Below are 12,312 nucleotides of genomic sequence, written 5' to 3'. Positions count from 1 at the left end.
TAGCTATATGCAGCTGATAACCAGATTTCTGTATCTTGTTGGCTAGGAGGTTTTAGCTTATTGCTTACATAAGTCAATCTATTAATTAGGACCTGGATAAAGCTAAGACTGACTTAGAGAAACCAGAGGGAAGCAGCCCTAAAGAGATTGATTACCTACAAACCACGCTGAACATGTACAGCATTATTTGGTTTGTGCATAGGGCTAAATATTTCTTTGGAGCAGAGCCTGTTTCTCAGTCACAAAGGTAACAGCCTCAGTTAATAAACAGAAATGGATGTTCTAAAAGTGTATCAGGCCTCCCATAAGACTCTTCTTTATGTATATAATCAGGTACATAAAACATGGGTATTTGTCTGGTCTCTTTCCATAGCACATTCGCAGTGTGGTGCCTCTTGATAAAGAACACAAACTCTCAGTTTGTGTTTAATAGCACATTGTGGACGCAAGCACTGGCTAATTAGGACATAGCAGCTACACTTTTACATTTCGAAATTACTTGGAAATAGCAGAATGTTCACAACAGAAGCAAACAGGAAATAAAATGAGCGGTATCGATCAGGTATTTGCATTTCTAATTAGTTCTGTTTTCACCCCTTTCAAGCTGCTGATAACATGGGCTATAGCAGACTATCTAAACTGGATTTCTGGAATCAATTGTGCAGTTAATTGTAAATGGTAAGTGACTGCATTGGGTTGACATGGCCAGACTTTGGTAGTGGGAAGGGTGGGGAGGGCTATAGGGGTGGCTCCTGTGAGAAGCTGCTAGATGCCTCCCCCATGTCCAACAGAGCCAATGTCAGCCAGCTCCAAGACAGACCTGCTGCTGGTCAAGGCTGGGTCCATCAGCCAGTGGTAGTGCCAATGGGGTAACAGAGTTAGGAAGGGGAAAAAACCCTGGGCAACACCAACAGCAGTCAGAGGAATAACCCTGCAGTCACCAAGGTCAGCGAGGACGTACGGGGAGGATGTGCTCCAGGAGCTGGAGCTGAGACTACCCTGTGGCCCATGGAAAAGACCATGGTGAGGCAGGCTGTCCCCCTGTATCCCATGGAGGATGATGGGGAGCAGAGACTCTACCTGCAGCCTGTGGAGGACCCCATGGTGGAGCAGGCGGAGGCACCTGAAGGAGGCTGTGAGCTGGTGGGAAGTCTGTGCTGCAGCAGGGTCCTGGCAGGGCCTGTGACCCTGTGGAGAGAGGGGTTCATACTGGAGCAATCTGGTCCTTGAGGTCTGCGCCCTGTGGAAGGAACCCATGCTGGAGCAGTTCATGAAGGACTGAAGCCTCCATGGGAAGGACTCATGTTGGAGAAGTTGGTGGAGGACTGTCTCCTGTGGGAGGGTCCCCATGCTGGAGAAGGGGAAAAGTGTGAGGAGTCCATCCCCCGGAGGAGGAAGGAGAGGCAGAGACGACATGTGATGAACTGACCACAGCCTCCATTCCCCATCCTCCTGTGCTGCTCACAGGGAGGAGGGGGAGAAATCAGGAGTAAAGATGAGCCTGGGAAAAAGGGAGGGGTGGGAGCAAGTTGGGTTTTATATTTGTTCTTATTTCTCATTACTCAGTTCTGATTTGATTGGTAATAAATTAAATTAATTTTCACAAGTTGAGTCTGTGTTGCCCATGATAGTAATTGGTGAGTGAACTCCAATGTCTCCCTGTCCTTATCTCAACCCACGAGCCTTTTGTTACATTTTTTCTTCCTTGTGCAGTTGAAGAGGTGAGTGATAAGAGTTGCTCTGGGGGGCTACTGGCCTCCAGCAAGGGTCAACTCATCACAATGACCTATTTCAGCATGTTTTGTAAGAAAACTGTTTTGAAATGTGTTACCAGATGCTGACATTACAGGTGGCTGTTGCTGGATTCTGGGCAGAGGGAATTGCACACAGATGAGTCGGTTCCTCTGGCAGATCTTTCCTCTTTCCTAGGGACCGTATTTCCAGAGGAGGCACTTGCCTGTCTGCTACGTGTACACAGCTTTTCACTGGGAAGTTGTGGGGTCTTTTTAATGAAATTTATTTCTGTTTAGGATACACCTAAGTTCACTACCTGTAATTTCTTCTCTATTGGAGAACAGTCTTGGAAGAAATTAAGCTCTTCTGAGAAACTGATGAGAACTTTTGAATCTCAGTTTAGGACCACTGCTGTCAAGGTCCCGAGTCCCCATCACCGAATGCTGAAGTAATCATAAATTTCTGTGCTTCCACAAGGAAGTTCAGGCTGCATTTTCCCTATTTGTAGCTTCAGTTTAGGTTTACATGTGATTGATTTTGTCCTGTTTCAGGCCAACATAAATGCAGCTCCTTTCCAGTAGAGAAACTGTAGCCACATCACGTATTAGGTAAATGAGATAATACCTTTCCATCAGCATCTCCAAAGCAGCACCAAGTATCCCAAATCCATAGACTAGAGCTGAGAGCCTGTGCTGCAGATATAGATGAGTCACATGTGGGACACATAAGGAGGTATAGGACATTGTTCAATATGCTCCTGCATATGCAGAGCAAAACGGTTCTCAGCTAGGAGACATCATGCACAATCAGTAGCATGAAACATTTTGGTACAGGTTCAACAAAGACTTAAAAACAGTAATTACAGTTCAATGAAAAAATTGTTCCATTTCAACTTGATGCCCCAGAGCTTAAGTTAAAAGAAGTGGATAGTCTCAGTGTTCAAAAAAATACAACCAAACGCTCTAGAGATACTTTTAAAAGAGAGCTTACAGTGAACACCAAGTGTATAACCTGAGTGGCATAATAGAAAACAACTCAATATAGGACAATTAAGTAGCAGACAAGAAAAGCAAGACAATAATCTCTTAATTGAACCCAGAAATCTCTATCGTTCTGCAAAAAAGTATTGAGAAATTGTCTTCGAGACACTAACTTTCTTAATATCACTTGCTTGTCAGCATTTGCTCAATATATTTTTATATTTTTTTCCAAATTGTTCTTCAGTGCTTCACCAGATTATGGCTTTTAGCAAATGTAGACAAACACAAACAACCCCCCTGAATATATACACATTATAACTTCATTTTATTTTAAACTCAATTAAATATTTGTATGCATATTTTACAAAACTACATCTGCTTTCCTATCTAAGGCTTAGGTACTTCTATCCTATTTAAAATAAATTGTTTGAAATCAGACTAAAAAGCTTCACAATTATCACAATAAAACAGAAAATTAATCCATTGCATGTCCTCCTGGCAACCCATCCAAGTCAATCAAAACTAGAAAAAGCACATAGCAGGCACTTTTATACTAATCACAAACATCAAAACACCTTTAGTTTGGGGTGTCGAAAGAGGAGCAGTCAAAAGAGGCTGACACTAACTGTACTTGGTTTCCTCACTGTAGTTTGCACATTGCGAAACTGGTTAGTGAAGGGAAAAAAATGACTGTATTTCAACAGTAACTGCAATGTATTTGCAGCAGTTTCTCCACATTACTGCCAGTGCTCATCCAGAAGTTTCAAAGACAAGTTTAAGAGAAATATTTTTTTAAACCCCTAACTGTAACAAAAATGAAAGTCCTACAGTACTTGGGTACTCGTCTGTTATCTGCAAAATCTTACAGACTATACATATTCAAATCTGTAATTCATTTTGTATGAGACCATCATTAAGTAAGTAACAAATTTTAAAAACTGTTTAAAAAGATAATAAGCTATTTTACATCATAAATGGACTTACTTGTTTTTCCTTTCTGGGTGTGTTAAATAACAGACATGTTACCCTTCCCTCTTCATGTTGTCTTTTCTTACATCACTACTTCCCAAACCACGTTGAACTGGACTAGCTCCTTGCCCAGTCTGTGCTGCTGTTTGACAGCGCTCCAAAGCAGTGGAGTCCAACTTAAAAGAATCTGTGCAACTTCTCCAGCTCCAACTGCCCAGAAAGGAACAGAAGGAGGAGCTGAGCTGAGCAGAGCAGATTTTTTTAACTTTTACTTTGCTTCCAAAAGGTTTGTCAGAAAGCACAGGTGCATCTGCAAGTCTCCTTCACCTTCAGCTAACTTCTTTTTGCTGTAAACAAGTTCAAAAGTGCTTTTATACAAATACACACATGTGAAGAAGTATCAATATTAAAAAAAACACTGGATATCAAAGCCCACTTTAGTTCAGAATGTGTGTAGACCTGAGAGACAGCAGTAATTTTGTATTTTGCCTTCCATGAGTCTTTTGAGTACTTTTCTTACTGGAGCCATTAAGCTATAAAGAATACTGCATTGATTCCTTCTTATGCTGTCTGGGCAACTTGTTACTTTATATCTAAACCTGTCACTTCTAGGAAGTTTTGTTGTACTTGACTGAAATACCTTAAATGACAGAAAACCTTATAGACTGTTCTATGAAAACTTTTTTTTTCCTCCTTTTTTTGGAAGCAAAGTAAATGCAAATGAGTTTTTCCTTCAAAGACACCTCTAGGAATTCTTGCTACAACTTCAGAACGAAGACTGTTTGTTTTTTCATAAACATTGTCTCTATTTCTCTTAACCAAAGTGGACAGTGTGCTGATGAGCTACCGGTGGCATTGGGTGCAGCACCAAAGAATATCAAGGGCTATTTCAAATGAACTTTTGAGGCTGCTCAGCACTTTTTAATCACAACCTTCTTTAATTTTCTTTCAACCACAAGAGTGAACCCCCCCCATGTTCTATTTAACCCTGTGAACTCTTGTTACAGTCTGTGGCCTTATGAACAGTGCCTTGATAGGGGAAGTAAAACGCCTGTTTACCCACAATAACAGCGGCAAGAGAGAATGCGCTGAACAGTCCCATATATCATCATAAGAATTCAATATCCAGGACATTTTCTGTTCACTCTGCTTGAATTCAGAGATAAGGTTAAAAACACAGCAGTGATTACTTGTCACTTTAAAGCATCTCCCCATGTTAACTGTTTTGTGTTACAGGCTCTAAAGAACCAACGCATCCTCCTGGACTGCACCAAGAAGCATCAGCTGAAGAAGCTCAGTGATAAAGTACGCGGTAACTCAAGTGGGTGCAAGCTACAAGTGCTTGCAAGTATTAAGAATAATACACAAAATCAAGCCTAACCATTCCTAAAGCAAAAGGGCTGATGGCTTAGCTGGGTGGAGAACCAGACAGATCAAGAGTGTAATGAGGTAATACAACTTTCTGTACAGTGCAACGGAGCTGAACAGACAGTGGCAGAACAACGCTGAGAGCAAAGCAAGCTCAGAAATTCTTTAATCTTTTCTAGTAGCCAAGGCCTCTCTCCCTTCTTACTGCTTTCTTCCTTGCTCCAGGATAAAGGAACAATTGATTGTGGTCTGTAGCCAGGGGTGTGCCCCAAGGATCAGTGCTTGGGTCTGTCTCACTCAACACATTCATCAATGGCCCAGACAAGGGGACAGAGCACACCTCAGCAACTGGCTGATGGTACAAAACTGGGAGGAGTGGCTGAGGCACCAGAAGGCTGTTCTGCCATCCAGCAAGATCTTAACAGACTGGAGAAATAGGCTAAAAAGAACCAAATGAAGTTCAATAAGGACAGATGTCGGGTCCTGCACCTAGGGAGGAATAACCCCAGGCACCAGTACAGATTAAGGGCTGACCTGCTGGGAAACAGCTCTGCAGAGAAGGACTTCTAAGTCCTGGTGGACAACAAGGTCTCCATGAGCCAGCAGTGTGTGCTCAGGCTTACCAGTTCAACAAAGACAGGGAACTACTGGAGCGAGTCCAGCGGAGGGCTACAAGGAGGATGAGGGCACTGGAGCATCTCTGGTATGAGGAAAGGCTGAGAGAGCTGGGGCTGTTTAACCTGGAGAAGAGAAGACTGAGAGAGAATCACATCAATGCTTATAAATGTCCAAAGGGTGGATGTCTTGAGAAAGGGGCCAGACTCTTCTCAGTGGTGCCCAGTGACAGGACAAGGGGTACTGGGCACAAACAGGAATGCAGGAAGTTCTGTCTGAACATGAGATAAAACTTCTTTACTGTGTGGGTGGCAGATCACTGGGACAGGCTGCCCAGAGAGGTTGTGGAGTCTCCTTCATTTAAGACCCTCCTGGATGTGATCCTGTGCAGCCTACTCTAGGTTATCCTATTTATCAGGGGGGTGGGACTAGATGAGGAGGACCAGTGGCCCCTTCTAAACCTGATTGTTCTCTGAATCTGTAAATAGCAAGTGCCTCAGTCAATCCCACGAACGTGATCAGAGACATCCTTAGTACAGGTGAGGGATTACAAACCTGGGAAGGTGCAAGGTAGGGCTGCAAATCCATGTGTTCCCATAAACCTGGAGGCAGCCATCAACCAGCAAGAATTTGTCTACCCACTGTGATCCCTCAAGCTGCCAGGCTTGAAAAAATTTAACTCTCTACAGTCCACCTCAACAATGTCAGTGTAACCGCTCAGGTAAAATGAGAGATGAGCTTAAAACCTGGCTGCAGTGAGCACCGACCCCCTTAAACTCAGCAGAAAGCTATGTAACACAGTCTGCTGCTGCTCTCCTCTCTTCCAGGCTGCTCCAGCAACATAAATCACACTGAAAGATCTTCACAGGGTCAAAATGGAATTGAAAAGTGATTTCAAATATTATGTTACTAAGCAGTAGCACACCGTTGGAAAATAAAGTGTAATTTATGTCTCTGTACAGTTATGGAGCCTGCTAAGCTAGTCCCAGAGAGCATTTCTAGAGCATAAAGCAGAACAGAGTTCATTACAGAGATGATTAGCAACTAGCACATTTCCATCGTGTGCTTTTTAGAAGCTAAACATCATCCAATGCATATGTATACCAACTAAAATTTTGGCTTGTCAACACAGCATTATTGTTATGTAACAGGGAGAGAGGGTAAATACAGTCCCAAACAACACAGGGCTGTGGGTCATTTCTGGCTCCCTAATTAAAAACAGTTGTATTTTTTAAAGCTATACTACCATGATACCAGGAATTTAACTATAAATTTTAGATATCACTACATTTTCAGCTGCCTGTTAGATGCATTTTCAAATACTGTTTCAAAGATGAAAGAAAAGTGCCAGTGGAAACTAATGGTCCATTTAGCTCGACACCACGTGTCCAACAGTGGAACACTTATGAAAGGAGAAAACTCTGGCAGTCGTTTCCCTTTGAACTCCCCAGCACTCAGATGGCAGCGTTCAGCAGGGAGAGCCTGGCCTCCCATAGGACAAGACCACCTGTGTATGGGTAACAGGAAACTTTGTGACTCTTTCCAATTCAAACACAGGTATGATTGTAATATAGATTTTACTTTCTAGACCACTGACAGGTCTAGGTCTACCACAAAATAAAACTGTCCTGGTTTCAGCTAATTTTCTTCATTGTAGCTAGTATGGGGCTGTGTTTTGGATTTGTGCTGGAAACTGTGTTGATAATATAGGAAAGTTTTTGTTATACAGAGATGCTTCAGTTACTGCTGAGCAGGGCTTGCTGCTCCTCACCCTACCCCACCAGTGAGGAGGCTGGGGTGCACAGGGAGTTGTGAGGGGACACAGCCAGGACAGCTGACCCCAACTGACCACAGGGATATTGTCATGCTCAGCATGTAAAGCTGGAGGAAGAAGAAGGAAGGGGAAGCCATTGGGAGTGATGGAGCTCATCTTCCCAAGTCACCATTACGCGTGATGAAGCCCTGCTTTCCTGGGAATGGCTGAGCACCTGCCTGCCCATGGGAAGTGGGTAATGCATTCACTGTCTTGCTTTGCTTGAGTGTGTGGCTTTTGCTTTACCTCTTAAACTGTCTTTATTTCACCTCACGACTTTTCTCACTGTTGCCCTTCCAATTCTCTCCCCCATCTCACCGGGGGGAGTGAGCGAGTGGCTGTGTGGGGCTTACTTGCCAGCCAAGGCCAAATCACAACAGTACCAAAATCTGCTTTTTTCATTTTGCCATTACTCCATTAAGACACATGAAATACCAGATTTCAATTAGTGCCCTTTTATTATTTCTTGACTCACCATCTTCACTATTTTGGATGCAAAGGCAACTTAAGCTCAGGTAATAGCACAGTTTAATATCATTATTCAAGCTTTCAGCAGATCTTGCCAACTTTTTCCAAGAAAAATACAGAAAAACTAGGACATGTAATTCTAATATTTGCTGTACAGAAAGGGAACATGAGTACAAAGAAGCAAGCCAGAGAAAAACCTGATAAGGGTGACAGCCCACTGTAAAGCATCAGTGAAAATCTCAGGCAAACTTTATTTCTGCTTCAGTGATTCACGAACTGAGTTCCAAACAAGGTTTGCAAGGATAAAAATAAATAAAACGATATTTTCCTGGACAGTGCTGCCCTCCAGGACAAACACTTGGTGATACCGACTGTCTGGCAAGGAGAGTGAAAGTTGGAGCCAGAAGTTTATCAAAACAGCCATTTGCCTTTCCTCCTTGCAGAAATCCCATCATCCTAGCAGAGCAGGTTTCAGAACTCATGCTTTTCAAAAACTATAAATTTTTGCCTTTTGTGTCACTATAAAAGCACAGACACTGGGAATTAGCTCAAAGTGTAGTATCTTCAGCCTGAAGTGATCTGTGATTCTATGATTCTGAAATCATGTTTGCAACCAAGACTGGTCATTTCCACATCACCTACTTCGGCACACAGGTGGGCAGACCAAGACCTGCCCAGGCCAGTGCCAGAAAACACCGTCCCGCACAAGTGGTTCAATTCAACAAAGCACTGCGACCTTCGCTTTCAATGGTTCCACCACAGTTTGAGTAGCTACCCAGATATACAAATCAAAGTAAATCCCAAATGCACAACCTGGGAATGAGTACACACGGAATCAAAACGGGATATGTGTCCTCAGCATACAAGAAGAAACTCCTATGTAACCTATTGTGTGTAAAGCAGAGAAGACTTTACCACAGATTACGGGGAATGTAATGGCCAAGGAATGCATCCTGTGGATCAGAAAAACAAAATGTTCACTTCTTAATAGTAAAGAAACACGGACTGTTCAACTCCACAGATAACTAGTACTGGCCAAGCCTTGAAACTTGTAATTTTTACGATCTCACTCTGATGGTATCCAGGAGATTCTTCACTTTTATGAGCTCTGAATGTACAATCTAATAACGATTCTGACCTTGGGCATTAAAATATCATGCCAAAATGATCAATGGCTACTGGCATGCCCAAGAGTTCACTGTACACAGATACCCTGTTTCCAAGCTCACAAGATGCAGAGAGAGCAGACAATGCAGATACATACTGATTTCATAACATCTAGGCGTGGTTTTGGCAGTTGTATGTACAGAGGGTTGCCAGAGCCGAAGTTTTGCAGACTCAACTCAGATCAATGTGATCAATGTTGAGCTCAACTGAAACACACACACAGCTTATATAGGTTTCTATATCAGTATGAGTTACATTACATTGCTATTGGTTAGATGCTCTGTTCACCCACCTTACATGTGCCTCACTATAGCTAATAATTGGTTGACGCTACACAGTCCCGTTGTTCCTTTTTAAGGCATTTGTTGACATTCTTGCAGTTTCTTATCTCATTTCTTACAAGCTCCTGTTCTTACAGACATCTGCTCTCCTGTTACTGCATACCGATATGTCTCTCCTAGCTTCCCCAGACCTGATTATATGGGGGTCAGCAATAAATCTGGATGGGCCACAAACCCACTCCTCTCCATATACATTGCTACAGATGGTAACTCTACTAAAATCAGTGACTTGAGTTTGGTTTGTGGCCATTTTCTTCCTGGCTCCAGAATTCTACAGTAAAATTATTTTTCAGTAAACATAGCTCAGGAATACTAATTAAATGTGCCTTAACTATAAACCGAGAGCATGGACCAATAGAAACTGCTGTATTTAGTGCTATAAACTGTTTAGGACACTCAGTCTCACTACGACAACAATTCTTCTATAGCTGTCAAAACACACACAGATTCAAGGTTTGCTCACTGCTCAACTGCTGGTTACTTTAGATTTGCATCAATACACAAGTGATAGACTATGTAGCTACAAGAAAGACAGAAACATCATTAAAAGGTTGATTCTATGTTGTAGCATCATGTATTGAGGTGTCTGTGCATTTGATTTCTAAAAACTGTATGTCTTCAGACACATGAACTATACAAATCATGATTTAACATGTTTTCTTAGGAAATTTCCATGACTGCTGAGAACTTTAGCAGCAACATACAGAAGAACACTGGAAAAAAACTGTGATTGCTTCACTCCTAATTTTACAGGTTTTCACCACTGGAAATCTTTATTTGCATCTGAGGATTATTTTTTTTTTTAAGCCAAGATTTTATATGATTCTAGCTACTCCAACCTAAGCTTGATGAAATTTCTTTAAACATCTAATTTAATTTAAATAGTGATTCACTGTTTAAAAATCCAATTACATTTCCTGCCTTGGTCTACATTTAATACAATTGAAAGAAACTGAGCACTACAAGAAGTCCTCCATTGCTATATTTAATATAATGGAGAGTCAAGCAACTACAGAAGATAAACTTTTACCCTGAAAGGATTTATGGGCCCAAGGGACCTCTCTTCTTCCTAGAAATAACACCTTTGTACTGAAATAGCAGCTGTTCCTTACCTGAAAAGAGTTCATGTATCGAAGTGAAGGTGGCAGAGAAGCGGTACTCAAACCCAGTATGACCAGTAATTCCATACACGTTTCTGATGGAAACGTTAAAGGGTGAACTCCAATGTCATTTTCCCATGCATCAGCAATGCTGTAAAGTTAAAAAAAACCAACAAATTTTAAATTCTCTTGAAATATATCTAAGCCCCAAGTTTCAAATAAATATTAGAATGTGTCATAGTATTGTGATAAAAGATTCTCTTCCCATTTTCCCTATAACAGTCACAAGTGCATTTAGAGTGCCCTACCCACACCACCAATCTTACAAAAATATCGTAACATGAAAGGAAAACCTAGGATGCATTAGACCAATCCACTCATGTTTCTAATTCAAAGTTTGAATATTTCTGAATCAAATCTCATCTGCCAATGGCAATTTCCTATCATACAGCGTTTTAATGTATACTGTATTCTACACAGAATATAATGCCTCGGCTTCTCATTTTGTTTCTAGCAAGAAAAATGTCCCTTTGCTTACAAAAAGACAGAAGGTCAGGAGTGATTTTCAAAACTGACATTTATGATGCTCTCACGGGAACCTTACCAGGAGTCTATACCAAGCAAAACCTCAATCCCAGTTCATTTTAGACATCTTTCTGCCTTAGATCTATTAAAAGAACTAAAATTTCTTGAGCTAGTCATAAGAAACATCATTCTGAAAGCACATTTCTATAAAATAGAAATGCTTACCAGCTACCACATGCTGAAGAACAAGATTAATTCAACAAAAACTCAAAACATAAGAATTTTCTACTTCCTATTGCTCAGAACACCGAAAGGGTTACTGGGCACTGGAACAGGCTGCCCAGGGAGGTGGTTGAGTCACCGACCCTGGATGTATTTAAAAGACAGGCAGATGAGGTGCTTAGGGATATGGTTTAGTAGCGGACAGGTATGGTTGGACTTGATGATCTCAAAGGTCTTTTCTAACCTAGTAATTCCATGATTCGCTTCTACATTCCTCCAGCTATTATGGAAATGTATTACTCTGACTGAACTCCTGCTCGTGAATGTATCTGCTTGTTTCAATGTCCTATCTAGAAACAACTGCATTTTTTTAGCACCTAGAAGAGCAGGCATCACCCCATCATTTACCATGGTGCAAACTGAGCAAATACTCTCTTCACAATACCTGTGTCCATCTGGGTGGTTCTCGTTCCCTTGAGACTCACAAATCTATGGATTCTGTGAAGTCCTGTTTCTTAGCTATAAGCTTGCAAATGCACTTTTTGGAGGTTTCCATTAACTCTGCCTATTGCCCTTTTAGCTTTTCTATATGATGTTCTACTTGGCGCAATTTATACATCTTCCTTCAAAGAATGGGTGTATTTTCACTTTCTTACCTTCAATTGCCTTAAACCAGCATTTTTTAAAATTTAACTGTTTTATTCTTTTCTAACCATTATATTTTCTCCCCTTCCTTTTTTATCTATGAGTATGCAAGAACTCACTTTTGCTTCCATATGCAGAAGCAAGATCCATAACGCACACAAGGTGAGAGGGGCTTCCATCTCCTTAAAAAAAATGAATGCTTTCTCTCAATTTCTCTCAATTACCAAATGTACTATGTCTTTTCTCTACCCTCACCAAAGTGAGTGGGTCACTCTGACATAAGGAGCTCTGAACTTCACGTGGGAAAGAGAAGGAGGAAGGCTGGCTAGGCTAGGCACCCTCTGGCACTCCTAACGCCAGTGCAC

At 41.6% G+C, this 12,312-nt stretch overlaps 1 protein-coding gene across 1 annotated transcript in view; it reads right to left on the bottom strand.

Annotated features, from left to right (window-relative positions):
• UBE3D (ubiquitin protein ligase E3D) overlaps window positions 1-12,312 on the bottom strand; it is a gene marked incomplete at both ends in the record, with an annotated part of 104,587 nt that overhangs the window by 41,986 nt on the left and 50,289 nt on the right. The window contains one exon of the mRNA XM_084261149.1: window positions 10,568-10,706. Within this exon, the coding sequence (XP_084117275.1) occupies window positions 10,568-10,706 (139 nt within the window). The remainder of the gene's footprint in view (window positions 1-10,567; window positions 10,707-12,312) is intronic.

The sequence above is a fragment of the Gallinula chloropus genome (genome assembly GCF_964237585.1).
Source record: "Gallinula chloropus genome assembly, chromosome: 3".
Lineage (NCBI taxonomy): Eukaryota > Metazoa > Chordata > Aves > Gruiformes > Rallidae > Gallinula > Gallinula chloropus.
This window is presented reverse-complemented; position numbering and strand designations above follow the sequence as displayed.